At 45.8% G+C, this 13,226-nt stretch overlaps 1 protein-coding gene across 1 annotated transcript; it reads right to left on the reverse strand.

The window, feature by feature from the left end:
* Positions 1 to 1,082: 1,082 nt before the first annotated feature.
* LOC130124056 (zinc finger and BTB domain-containing protein 14-like) lies at positions 1,083 to 3,979 on the reverse strand. The gene is made up of 2 exons (XM_056293437.1): positions 3,902 to 3,979; positions 1,083 to 3,144 (listed from the first exon to the last, which is right to left on the reverse strand). The coding sequence occupies exon 2, from the start codon at positions 3,119 to 3,121 to the stop codon at positions 1,949 to 1,951; it is 1,173 nt and encodes a 390-aa protein (XP_056149412.1). The 5' UTR covers positions 3,122 to 3,144; positions 3,902 to 3,979; the 3' UTR covers positions 1,083 to 1,948.
* Positions 3,980 to 13,226: the final 9,247 nt, after the last annotated feature.

The raw sequence follows: 13,226 nt of genomic DNA on the forward strand, positions 1-13,226 counted from the left end.
GCCAGCAACAGGTCAACTACTATGAGCAGGGCACCATCTAGTGTTGCATATCGAGTATGGGCCGGCTCTTGAAAAATGTCCCTCTCCATCACTACACGGACATGTTTGAGTCGTGTACCTGTTTCGCCCCGCGCGAAGGTTTTCTGTAGCCTCCTGGCGTCCGCGTCACCTTTCACTTCAGCCTAAAACTGCCGCATTGAAATAGACCTGAAACAGACGAGGCGAACCCGAGGGGCAGCAGACTTTTGAGTGTGGGGGGGGGGGGGGGACTGGGCACCAGATGTGATTGTTTGCATAGGCGAGGCCTATAAACAAACCGAAGCTTGAATTTCTGCTTTGTCTAAGGACGGAGGAGAGCTTGAACTTAACATGAACTACAGAGTCATCACTTAAAAACCGTCCTCAACATACCATAATATCTTTCCCCCCCCTGGGTAGCCGCGCTGTCATATGATATACGTTCAAGAGAACAAAACGGGGCCCGAACCGGAGCTTCTCGGGCTGTTGCCGACGCCAGTGAAGCCGTCCCGAACTGCTTCGGTAATCCGGCATTGCAGTAAACTACTGTGCAGAACGCAGCTCTGAATCAAAATGGAGAGTGTGGCCTCGCACAGCGGATCGCCGCACATGCAGGCAGCCCCTCCGGGCAACTTGATATTTCTTGTCATCATCAAAAGCGGAACTTCACGCGCCTATCGTCCTTTATCGCTGGGGATGAAAACAACTGGCCGTGAACCTTCGGGGGAAAGGTCTCTTAACGTAAAGAGGCGAAACGATAACGGCTCCCAACACCCGGCCTCGTGGAACTATCCAGCCCCACTACGACCGCTCGACACTCGGGGGGCCAAAGTCAGAAAAACTCCACGCACCAAGTACAAGGGACGAGATTTATCTGCATCATCGGCTGAACTTATTGATGATTGATGTAATCGCCCCCCCCCCCCCGCCTCCAAAAAAAAAAAATAACATCACAGATTAATTTGGGTGTGGCGCACTCATAACTGCAAACCCGAAAACCTCCAACTGAGCAACTAAGCCTGAGTTCTTGAACAAAACCAGACTTTGGGAAAACAATGCAACGCAGCAAATGGTGTTTATTGTCAAAGTGTAGGAGTAGGACAATGTTATATGTGCATATTTCATTATTGTGTATTCTAATTGTGCAACAAACTAAGCTACAGTATATACAGACATCTATCATTAACTGTTGATAGCTGGATGACAGGTATACTGTATAACAGTAAATCTAGTTGGCCGGTTGCTTGGGCAGGACAGCCTATTCAAGACAATCCGTTAGAGGCCCAAGACTTTGGTATCATCTGTGTCAAATGCAAAAATGGTGATCTCTTACAGTGTAATACCAATCAATACAACTAAACACATCCATTAAAAACATCCACATGAATATACTCAACGCAACAAATGTTATGCAGAAAAATCTTCTTTTTTTTTTGTTGTATCTCTCATCTTCTCAAAATGCATTAAAGGTTAAACGAAACATTTAAATGTTACATATCCCATAAAAGTAAAAGAGAATAATGTTATGAGGGACCCCCAGTCTACATAGCAACAATGCTTTGTGAAAAATATACGTATAGTAGAGTGAACTAAACATTTACATGATTTTACAGGCGGAAAAAAAAGAACATTGCTTCGACATAACTCTTAGAATAATAATACAGCCCCACAGTCTTATGAACATGCTATGATCTCTTTTTACTCACTCCGATAATTGTCCATGTGATTCAAGGCCACACAGCCTATCACAGGGTCGTAGTTTGTGTGTGTGTGTATGTATATATAATATATATATATATATATATGTTTGTGTGTACATTGGTTTATCTCATAGTGTGTGTGTTGTGTGTGTGTGTGTGTGTGTTATGCTGTGCCAGTGTGTGTTTGACATGTCAGTTGTGTGTTAACGGTTTTAAGTGCGCTCACAGGCTCAACAGTCCCCCGAATTATGCGAGTGTGGGCCGGTCTCCATTTTCCAGTCTCTCTGGTCAGTGGTCTCTCCTTGGCCCTGTTGAGAGGCAGCCGGGGACAGTGACATCTGTCTGCGTGGGTTGCCGCTGTGCATGGTGTTCCAGTGGCGCTTCAGATCCGACGCTTTGATGAAGGCTTTGTCGCAGGAGCCGCAGTTGAAAGGCCGCTCGCCCCGGTGCTGCCGCTCATGGTCTTTCAGGTGGGACTTGTGCTTGAATGCCTTTTCACAAATTTGGCATCCAAAGGGCCTCTCGTTGCTGTGGACCCTCTCATGCCTCTTCAGGTCGGGGCCTCTGATGAAAGCCTTTCCGCACACCACACAGCGATGCGGCTTGAAGCCAGAGTGGATCTTCAGGTGCTCCTTTAGGTGGGCGGCGGTGGTGAAGGCTTTGGGGCAGTGCTCGCAGGCGTAGGGCCGGTTAGCGGTGAGGAGCCTCTCCTTTTTGGCATTGTGGTCCATGGGCTTGGTCCCGGGTCCCTGGCAGGAGCCGTGGTCACGGTGGCCATATAGCAGGTACTCCAGCTTCATGTCGCTGGAGGAGGAGGTGCCCCATCCGTGGCTGTGGGGATCCTTACCCATGTTGGTGCTGTAGTTGTGGGGTTGGGAGACGTGGGAACCCCCCGGTCCCATGCCGTCCATACCCTGGTCATAGAAACTGTTCTTCCTCACTTCCTCCATGGCCAGCTCCTTGAGAATGGCGTCTTGGGCCCTCATCCCGTGGTCCCCCGGGGCCTGGTTCTCCCGGGTCTTCATGTTGGTCAGCTCACGTTTCTGGGTGCACAAATTGTCCAGGAAGTTGATGCCCAGGATTTGGCCGGACGACATCATCATGTTGATGTCCTTCTTCCTCACGGCGAGCCTGGCTGTGTACATGTAGTTGAGCACTTCTTCGAAGATGTCGGAGCGGATGAAGTCCAACTCCACGATGGAGTTGTCCTCGTCGCTCTGTTTCTTGAAGAGCTTTTTGAAATAGTTGCTGCACGCCGCCAAGACGCAGCGGTGAGCCCTAAACTCGATATTTTCAACCACCACCACCACGTCACAATGCTCACCTTCCATCCTCTGTTGGTTGAGCATCTTTAAAAAGGTGGCTTTGTGGTCATAGTCGATATATCTCAGTAAGTCGGACATGTTGCAGGTGAAATGGGGGCAACCTGGGGGGGAAAAAAAAACAAAAACAAAATGACTATTAATGATCCCCCCCCCTTGCAGAATAACATTTGTTATGGACGTCACCTGCAAAGGGTAATACAATTTGCATGCCCATTAGCATAATTTATACAGTGAATATATGCAACAGCCGTCAACTTCCAGGAAGAATTAAATAGACACATTTAAAAAAAAACAACAACAACAACAACTAATTGCTACAGCGGTAATCGATGTCGCTATAGTCGAAAAAGGGAGAAAGTAAACAAAAGTAAGCCAGCCAGTCATGCAGAAATCCCTTGGAAAAGAAAAAAGAAAAAAGGGGGCCCGACAACGTCAAAAGCGCGGCTACGCTCGCAGGTTTGAGGCAGCAGCAGGAGCAGCAGCAGCGGCGGCGGCAGGAGGAGGAGGAGGAGAAAAAAAAGAAAAAGAACGAAAAAAAAAAAAGAGACAAACGTGCGGGTATCGCCGCAGCGTTCGCGGCCACAGCCGAACGGCCCGAGACCCGCCGCGTCTGCGTGCGTGCCGCGGCCGCGTGCAGAAAGAATAACCTTAGCAAGAATATTTCACATTTCACTGCGCCCAGCCATTTTGGTCAGCAAGCCTCCATTGGCATGTATCGGCGTCTTTGAGCACTTTGGGGGGGGAGAAAAAAAAAGCCAGAGGAGCGAGCGCGGCGTCAGCGCACGGAGCGGACGACGCCAGCGACGGAGTTTCCTGCACCCTACCGAAACAATTAGGTAGTGAATAAAAATGCAATACCCGTGGCCTGGACGCGATCCTTATGTTGTCACGCAAGGCAAGTCGACGACGATCCGAAGCTGTCGTTTTTCCTCTTCCTCCTCTTGTTGTGACTGTGGGGCTCCGGAGGAAACGCTGCATTGTATTGCTGCCACCTACAGCACCGGAGCGCACACGCACGCACACACACACACAGACGTACACACTAACACACGTACACACACACACGCATACACACGCGTGGACATTTTCTCGGAAACCACGTGGGTGGCGAAAGCTGCCGAGTCGCACCTCCGGATAGGCCGTGTAAAATGCGTCCGCCACGGTCGATTGTCGCGACACGGAGACGGCGATTACAGTTATAATGGTTAAATTTTGGGTTAAGATTGAGGGTTCGGTTAAGGTTCGGGGTGTCGTGTAGCACTGAGGTTAGGCGGTGTTTAATTGAGTCGTCGATACGTCGGTTCGGGCAGCTTCGTGTAATCATGTGGTTTCCGAGAGAATGTATACGGCGAGTCCCGGGCGGAGCCCCGGACATGAATATTTCAACGTGAGCATTATAATATGTAGTCATGAAATAAAACATTTCTTTAACGAGCCAAAGGGTTGCCAACATTAACGAATAATATAGAATTGTAGAGCCAGCTGCTGTGTCATAGATACTGTAGGGTATTAGTGTCTTTATGCATGCTCAATAATCCAGGTAAGAAAACCAAAGAAGGTTGAATCGGTTCAGCGGTTCAGTTTATTGACAGATGCGTGTCATCACTCAGCTCAGTGACGTCTTCAATCTAAGCGGCAGGACGACCGAAACCAACGACCGGTGTCATATGCAAATATGGGCGTGACCATTAACTACAGTTTCAATGGCCGCGTGTATGAGGTGCCGTTTGTAAACTTGAATAGGGACATTTTCACAGGCCTTTTTTTCGCAGATTGAGATCTGTGGTAGTATAAATAAATCCTTTCTTTGGAAAGATTTAATTTATAAATATAACCCTTGAAAGAAGACGTTTAAATATTTGTTTTAAATATTAAATCTGTCTTGCGAAATAAATATTTAGCACAGATTAAATATTTAAATGATATCTAAATGTTTTATAAAAATAATTTTTAGTTACAAATTAAATACTTAATTATAAATGACACGCTGTTAGATAAATATTTAATTACATTTTAAATATTTATGTTAAATCTTATACCTAAATGGAAAAAAAATAGATATTTAGTTCAAAAACAAATATGTAAATTAAATCTTAAATCTGGGACTTTAGATTAGTTATTTTAAGTTAAATCTAAATGTTGATTTTACAGTTTGCCACTTTTAGCAATTTGCTATGGGAAAGCCACGGACAGTTCCACCTCCGTCATCAAGTTTGCAAACGACCCGATTCCCAGCAACAACGAACAGGCCTATCTGAACCAAGTAGATGACCTGAATATTTAACAGCAAGCTAAATATTTGTTTTATTGATCCAGGTATAACATTTAACTTAAATGTATAATTTTTCAGCAAATATTTCTTTAGCACAAAAGATTTAAGATATGACCCAAATATATATTTTCTGTTCAAATATTTAATTATGTGTCTTATATTTAGATATGTTATATATTTAGTTAGGTGGTATATGTTTATCTATGATCACCGATTTAATATTTAAATCAAATATTTAAAATGAGTGGTTTTTCCTTTGATTTATAAATTAATCTAGTAAACGAGCTATTTATTTATTTTAAGATATATTTATCGCTTGTATAAATAAATGAATAACTATTTCCATTACATTTAATTTAATAAATCTGATGGAATGAATGATTTTATGAAATATTTAAATTAAATGTTAAATCAGTTATTCTAAATAAATATAGACGTTATATGCTAATTAACCCCGCCCATCTCTGACTCATTGGGTCAATTAGGCCCTTTGACAGTGCCTTCAGAAGTGCCTGAGAGAAATGCTATGTTGGCAGCAGAAACAGCGTCTTAAAACTTGTGTGCTTGCTAGCGTTATGAAACGTATCCTAACATTAGCCCAGCTTACGTCAGCGATGTTCGCAATGTTGGCAGCCATGTTCGTTTTATTCAATTGGAGAGACAGTCTAGCAACTTGTGTGCGTGCTACAGCATAGTTCTCAAGTCTCACTCACGCACCGAGACCACAGCTCACGGTCTCACGCATAGGTTACGAAATCTCACGCACACATAGCCAGGGAAAAAGCTCTATAAACATGTTAACGAAATAGCCTGTACTTTAGTTTATTACCTGGTTTGATTTGTTAATGTTAGCAATACGTGAACAAGGTAAAATCTAATTGGTTGAGCATTACTGCGTCTAATTGGTTGAGCGTGACTTTAGCCAATCAGACGCGTTCCTTGATCTTGCTCCTCAACGGCGGGTTTACGGCTTGTGCCGCTTGCTGTTTGCGACAGCTAGCAAAAACGTCGAAACGAAAGTTAAGCGGTACGCACACTCATATAAAACCAAATTCAACAGTGAATGGATAACGTCATCTCCTGAATATGGACGCGTACATCGAGACAAACTGGACGTCTACAAATTTTTCTGTGACATTTGCAAAAGATCTCTAAGCTGTGCTCACCGAGGACGGACAGATGTTGAACGTCACATAAATGGCGAGGAGCACGAGAGAAGAAACAAGCCATGGTGGGTATGACTTCGTTGCAAACCTTCTTTTTACCAAGCGCTTCACCATTGCAAGAGAAGATTACCAAGGCCGAGGTTTTATTTTCTAATTTTCTCGTGGAACACAATTTATCAGTCGCCAAAGCAACCCCCATCGGGCCTTCAGTCAGAGCTGCCTTTCCAGCCGCTCTGGTGGCCGAGCGGACTAAACCGCCGTTCTTGCAACCCGCTCGTCATGTGGCTGGGAGGTTCGTATCCCAGACTCGCCATAACCGGTCACGGCCAGAGCGTCCACGGGGTAAGGCATTCATTAGACCAACCCTTACCCGAGGGATAGTGGGTGTAGTGTTCGGGGAGTCGTCGTTCTCCGGCGCCTGCAGCCAAGCAACTGAAAGCATTCTCCCTTCGCGGCCTGAAGGTGATGCAATCCATGCGAGGCTTCAGCGTGTAAAATAGCGAGAGCAGCCGACACGAGTTTGAAGGAAGCTGGTGTTACGACCATCTCCTTCCTGTGGAAACGTGAGCCAGGGGAGTTATTCACCAAGAGTTCCGGCCATATGCCATTGGGTTAATCGGGTGGGATAAGGGGAAAAACTAGAAATAAATTTATAATAAAAAGGAGCTGCCTTTCCAGACAGTGAAATCGCTAAAGGTTATGCCTCCGCTGCGACAAAGACATCCTGTATAAGTAATGACGCACTAGCACCACATTTCCTTGCACCTACTATTGCATCAATGAAAGAAGGTTAATTCAGTGAGCATGGATGGGAGCAACGACTCTGGTCTGTACGGCTCTTTGACATAAAGCCTCACACTCGAGTCTCGCGCGAGTTTTTGAACATGTGCTGTACAAATGCTGGAGATGCTGAGACACTTTACTCCACAGTCAACAATGCAATGAAAGAACATGGCATCCCCTGGAGTAACATCTATGTAGTAGGATGCCCTTGTCATATCATTCATAATGCAGCCAAGAAAGGGGGTAGTGGGGTTACTATAGCGTTTGATGTTGAAGATTTAGCTGTTGATCTGTTCTATTACTTTGACAAGTCAAGTAAGAGGAAGAACGAGTTAGTAGCTACTGCGAATTTTGTGATGTTGAATACACAGCCGTTCTCAAATGTCTCAACTTGCTGGCTGAGTTTGCAAACTGCGACTGAAAGGGTCCTGAAGCAGTTTCCTACCCTGAAAAGTTACTTTGCCTCGACGAATGGCCCAGTGCAAAGCCCATGATTCAAGACACTATGTAACGATTTCCAAAACCACGTCTGAAGTGTATCTACTCTTTTACCAGGCTGTATTGCTGTCACTCACTGAATTGAACTTATTTTTTCCTGCAGTCATGTCATGCAGTCAGGTGGAAAATATGCTCGAAAAAATTGATGCAGAACTTTATTGATGCTTGCAGAAACATAGCAAAGTAATGCACATTGACTGCAGTAAGGTCTAGCCAACCACGCACATATTCACTGGCTTTACAACTCAGTGCAAGCTGCGAAATCTGATTGAAAATGGTGACGTTGGTGACACAGATGTTTAACCCTAACCCTAACCCTAAGTTCTACAGTGCCGTGATGATGCGTGATCTCTTCCTACGTGGCAGCTGTGGAATATCTCAAGACAAACTCTCCACTAGGCGATGAGCTGTTGTCACACGCTCAGTTCACTGACTTTAATCACCGGGCCTTACATGGTTTTGAGAGTGTGCAGTTCATCGCACACAAATTCAAGATGCATCTCCAGTGGGATGACGGCGCCATTGACAAGCTGTGGGAGGAATTTATGGACTATCAGAGTTTGCGAAAAGAGGAAATTCCACAGCATGCATGCGGAACAAAGCAGAAATCAAGCTGGAGACTAAAGATGGTAGCACCACCGCAGTGTACCATCGGATGGATGTGGCATGGGCTTTTCTCTCTCAAGTAAAGGTGCCAGGATCCGCTATTAACCGACTTGATTGCCTATCGCAACTAGCACCTGTGTTGCTTGTGATTCCTCACAGCAAAGCGGACGAAGGGAGACTTTTCAGTCTAGTCCGCAAAAACAAAACTGACTGCAGAGCCAGCCTTGACATGGACGGAACACTCAGCTCAGTGAATACAGTCAAGGTCAACAACAAGGAGACCTGTATAGTTTACAAATGCAAAATCAACCTGAACAGGTCTTGTGCAGTGACTTGAAATTCTTTTGCAGAATTTGGTGTCAGATGATGAAGAGTCGCCCCACCAAGGACAAGGAGGAGGGGAGAATTCAGAGGTATGGACAGGACAAGACTTACTTTTGGAAGTTCTTATCAATGTTGATAATGGTTGAACTGGCCACCAATGTGGGGTTTTGTTGACTTGGTGTTAATCTATTAACTTCCAAACAGCACCCTGTTGAGTTTGACCACTGAGTGATAATCTGTGAGTCATCTAAGTAAGGAGCTCATAATTTATCAGCCATTTGAAAATGACCTGTTCAGAATTTAAAGTTTTCTAACACAAAAGTAAACACTGGTTCTGCACTTTGCTTGGAATGTTTAAGTTCATTTGAGCCCTGGTACATGGAAGATAGATCATAAATAATCAATAAATGAAGGTAGTTCAAGTAGGAAACTCATGTCAGAATCTGCTGACATGCTGTGTGGTGTCAGTGGCGTTTACACCAATCAGGTAGTCGGAACCAGGGATTAGGAACGAGTGATTTAGCGGTCTTTAAATGCCGAATCAGGTGTTCTCACTATTGCTGAACTGCTATGCCAGAATGATGTTTTCCTTTTGGGTTTTGTTTTCCACCGTTAACCCAGCCTCAACCTGCCTGGATCTGCTCTTCTATCTCTCATGGGCAGGGGGATATTATTCATTCCCTGCCTAATATTTAATTTGGTCACTTAATTTCTGTGCTTCCTCAGCAGGGAACAACCCAAAAAGCACAGCAAAGTGAATGTAATGATGCTTGCATGTCAAGGAATATTTAAGCCAAATACAAACTTCCCTGACCGAAGTACTATATTGTGTTCAGCTACAAATTCAGCGGATCATAATGTGAAATTTTGAAATGGAATTTTCTGAGTGTGCTGTCTTACTGTCTAGGATCACCAGTGCCTCGCTAAAGTAAACAATGTTTAATGTCACAAACAAAGTGTAAGATCTGGTTTTATATCCATATCGCTGTGGTATGTGGATTTCAGGTGCGCCAGGTGCTCTTCAGCTGACGGACTGGCCACTAATATGTCGTCGAGATAACGAACACGAAAGCAAGGTCACGCAACACCGAGTCCATCAGCCTCTGAAAGGTTTGCGCTGCCCCCTTCAAGCCAAAAGGCATGCGCAGGAACTCAAAAAGCCCAAACGGGGTGATCACTGCGGTCTTGGGCACGTCCTCTGCGTGCACGGGAACCTGATGATAGCCGCGCAATGGACGAACCGTTAGCTGCACTCAACTGTGGGCCGCCGCCTTCGGCTGACCTGTCTGTCTTAGCAGGAGGGAGTAGGCTCTTTTGCGAGCCTGAGTCCACCAGAAACCATCTTCCTGACGTTGAGTCCTTAATGAAGAGCAGCTCACTACGTCCGCCAGCGCCCACAGCTGCCACTGAGCGCTGGCCCTGGAGTTTCCCGGCGCCTCAACCGTGCACGGAGGGACGCAGCGCCTCGCCTTGCCGCCGAACCGCTGGTGGAAGAAACAGAGGCCTCTCCCGCGCCGTCTCCGGGCAGTCACTCCAGCCACCACTGCCGGGTCCGCGTCCTGCGACGCTGGCTGCGGAGGCTCCGATGCCACACTCTGCACAGAGAACCGTCTGGTAGCCAGCAGGACCCGATCGGCCTCCTCAGCCAAACCTCGGCAGTCACCAGCGGCCAGACACGGGGAGTTAGCCAAAGCCGCGCGCACAGGAGACGGGAGCTGGCGCAAGAAAACGTGCGGGAAGATCCACAGCCGTCCCGTCACCCAAACCGGATAGGGAAAGGATTCTATCTGCCCTCTCTGCGGCAGATAGGCTGTACCTCCGGAGCAGAAGATGTTTGAGGGCGACGTATTTACCGTGTTTGCGGAGGGGCGCGCAACAGCTGCATGGCCCGGCGTGTGGACTGCTGGTCCAGCGCAGCGACGACCAAATAGTATCTGGAGTCGTCCGCGGAGATTCCACGCAGGTGGAACAGCGCCTCGACATGCTGGAACCACGAAGCCGGGTCGCTCTGCCAGAACTCTGGGAGCTTCACAGCCGCGGCGAGAACTGCCGGCTGTGAGAGTTGGGGTGGCGTGGCCGAAGTGGATTCACACTCTTCTTCTGCTCCAAACATGTTCAATTCGGGGTCACCAATGTGGCAGAATGAGGAAAAACACAGGAGACGAAGGCAAGTTTGAACTTTATTCCTCAGCTCCAAAACCAAACTGAAACAGGAACAACTTTGCACGAGAGAGCCCGGGAACGTAAACCACGCCCCCAGCTCACAGCCCTGCTGGGTGAGAGGCATAGCCCCTGGTTTCTGCCACAATAGGAATTTTTCTGTAAATGCTGTTAGTGGAACTGATGATGCAGGAGACATCTTACCCTATCTGAAACATAGGGTAGATGTTTCAGATTTTTGGATGTGATGTATTTGGTGCTGCTTAAAACATACCCATAATGTTTATTAAAATCTTATCACTGAAGAATTAAAATCTTTACAAATGCTTGAATTTATGATGTTGAAGCTGTGCATATCATTTTCTTTTTTCCTTGTATGTTTCAGTTCTTTTACCTCAGAGGAGGAGGAAATTCAAGAAGCTATTTTTCGAAGCCTGAATACCGATAACTCGGATACCAGTTCATCGTCCACCAGGGTTGAAAGGTTCGTTTGTACTGTAGTATCCCACAAATATCAAAGCAAATGGTTGCAAATCCCACACAAACAGTAACTGTAGCAAGCCAGTGTACTGCTGACCTCAAGAAACTCTTGGAACCTTCCTTTCAGGTGATCTGGCAGGCGTTTACCACAACCATGTTCACTTTTTACTTATATTGGGGAGTTTCCAACTCTAGTTTCCATCCATGCACTTCACAAGAAATTAAATACATGGATGGTAGGGGTAGTGTCATTGCTTAGACATGCATGTCTGCCACTGGTATAGACACAATACGTATTGATTATGTTCTAAATTATGGTATCGGAGGATGTGTACATAGGTGTTATTAGAAAATATCTCCCGACTAATTGGACAGCACTTGATCATAAAGCTATACAGTGACCCAACAAACCAAACACAACTAAGTATTCATCAGGGGAAAAGTGTAATGTTTGGCCCCGATAATTTCAAACAACTGATAAGGGAAGCAGGTACAGCCTGGCAAAGCATCTTAATAAAGTAGGGTGTTGTCACTGGGTTTTAGGCTCATTCATTTATTGCGTGCAAGGAACGTGTGACCAAATTCTAACTTTTATACAGTGTAACTGTAAAAGCAGTATTGGGAAACTCAAAATGCCACATGCAGTGTTTATCTGACTGTGCTTTGATAATGATGTTTTAGGGTCTGAAGATCACCTGTCTCCAGAGGAATTTAGGGGTACACTGACCGCCCACAGTAAATTGGTGGTGGTACCACTAGCAAGAAGGATTTTCATAAGTCGGAAGGCATGGCACCATAGAGGTAACGTTTGCCTGTGATGAGCGACAGCAGGATGCGGTTGATGATGGTGGTCCTTGGAGAGTTTTTCAGGCTGCTGCGCAAGGCTATATTCCAGGAAAGTGGAGCATTTCAAGGTTTGTGCACTTTCACAGAACCCACTTTATGAACTGTATCGCTTGGATGAGTGACCTGATTTATAGATTGCGCTGTATTTGTCTAAAGAAACAGTAAACGGATTCATTCCATGGATGAATGGTTCCCTGGTTACAAGTGGAACATTCAGAGTCATTGGGCAGATGATGTCAACAATTCTAGTTCAGGGGGGTCAAACACTATGTTTTTTGGCCCCCTGCATTGTCGATTACATCATAACGGGATGTAATGCAAACACGGGTTTCATGCGAGGACGTACCTGAGAGGGATGTCAGGGAATCTCTAGAGAAGGTAATAAAAAAGTCATTAAAAGTGTCAGGTCTTTACTCTGTATTTTTCTTTGATGGTAACATAATTATAGATGATGGACCCAGTTCTGATTTGCAGGATTTCTATTTTGAGCTGTGCTATCTCATTTTCAATATCAGTCTGACTATTCTTTTCTGTTCTATTATGAGATTCAAAAAGCTTTCAGTGAGGCTGAACTTCAAGAGGCAGTGGAACTGTGTGACTGGCGTTTCTTTGTTGAGGGGTTTCCAAATCCAGTTACCCTGGCTAACAAGCTGCATTTTGTGAGATGTGCCATATTTTACTGGGTCATCATTCAGAAAAAATGCAGTTTGGATCAACTTACTGATGGTTTATCACACGATCAGGTAAAAGGAGGCATCCTAATCAGATGCCCGAACCACCTCAACTGGCTCCTTTCGACACGAAGGAGCAGCGGCTCTACTCCGAGCTCCCTGCGAATGTCCGAGCTCCTCACCCTCTAAGGCTGAGCCCAGACACCCTACGTATGCGCGATCTCACCCTTTCGGTCACTACCCAAAGCTCATGACCATAGGTTAGGGTTGGAACGAAGATTAACTGGTAAATTGAGAGCTTTGCCTTCTGGCTCAGCTCCCTCTTCACCACAACAGTCCGGTACAACGTCCGCATTAGTGCTGATGCTGCACCAATC

Source organism: Lampris incognitus, chromosome 14 (assembly GCF_029633865.1).
Source record: "Lampris incognitus isolate fLamInc1 chromosome 14, fLamInc1.hap2, whole genome shotgun sequence".
Lineage (NCBI taxonomy): Eukaryota > Metazoa > Chordata > Actinopteri > Lampriformes > Lampridae > Lampris > Lampris incognitus.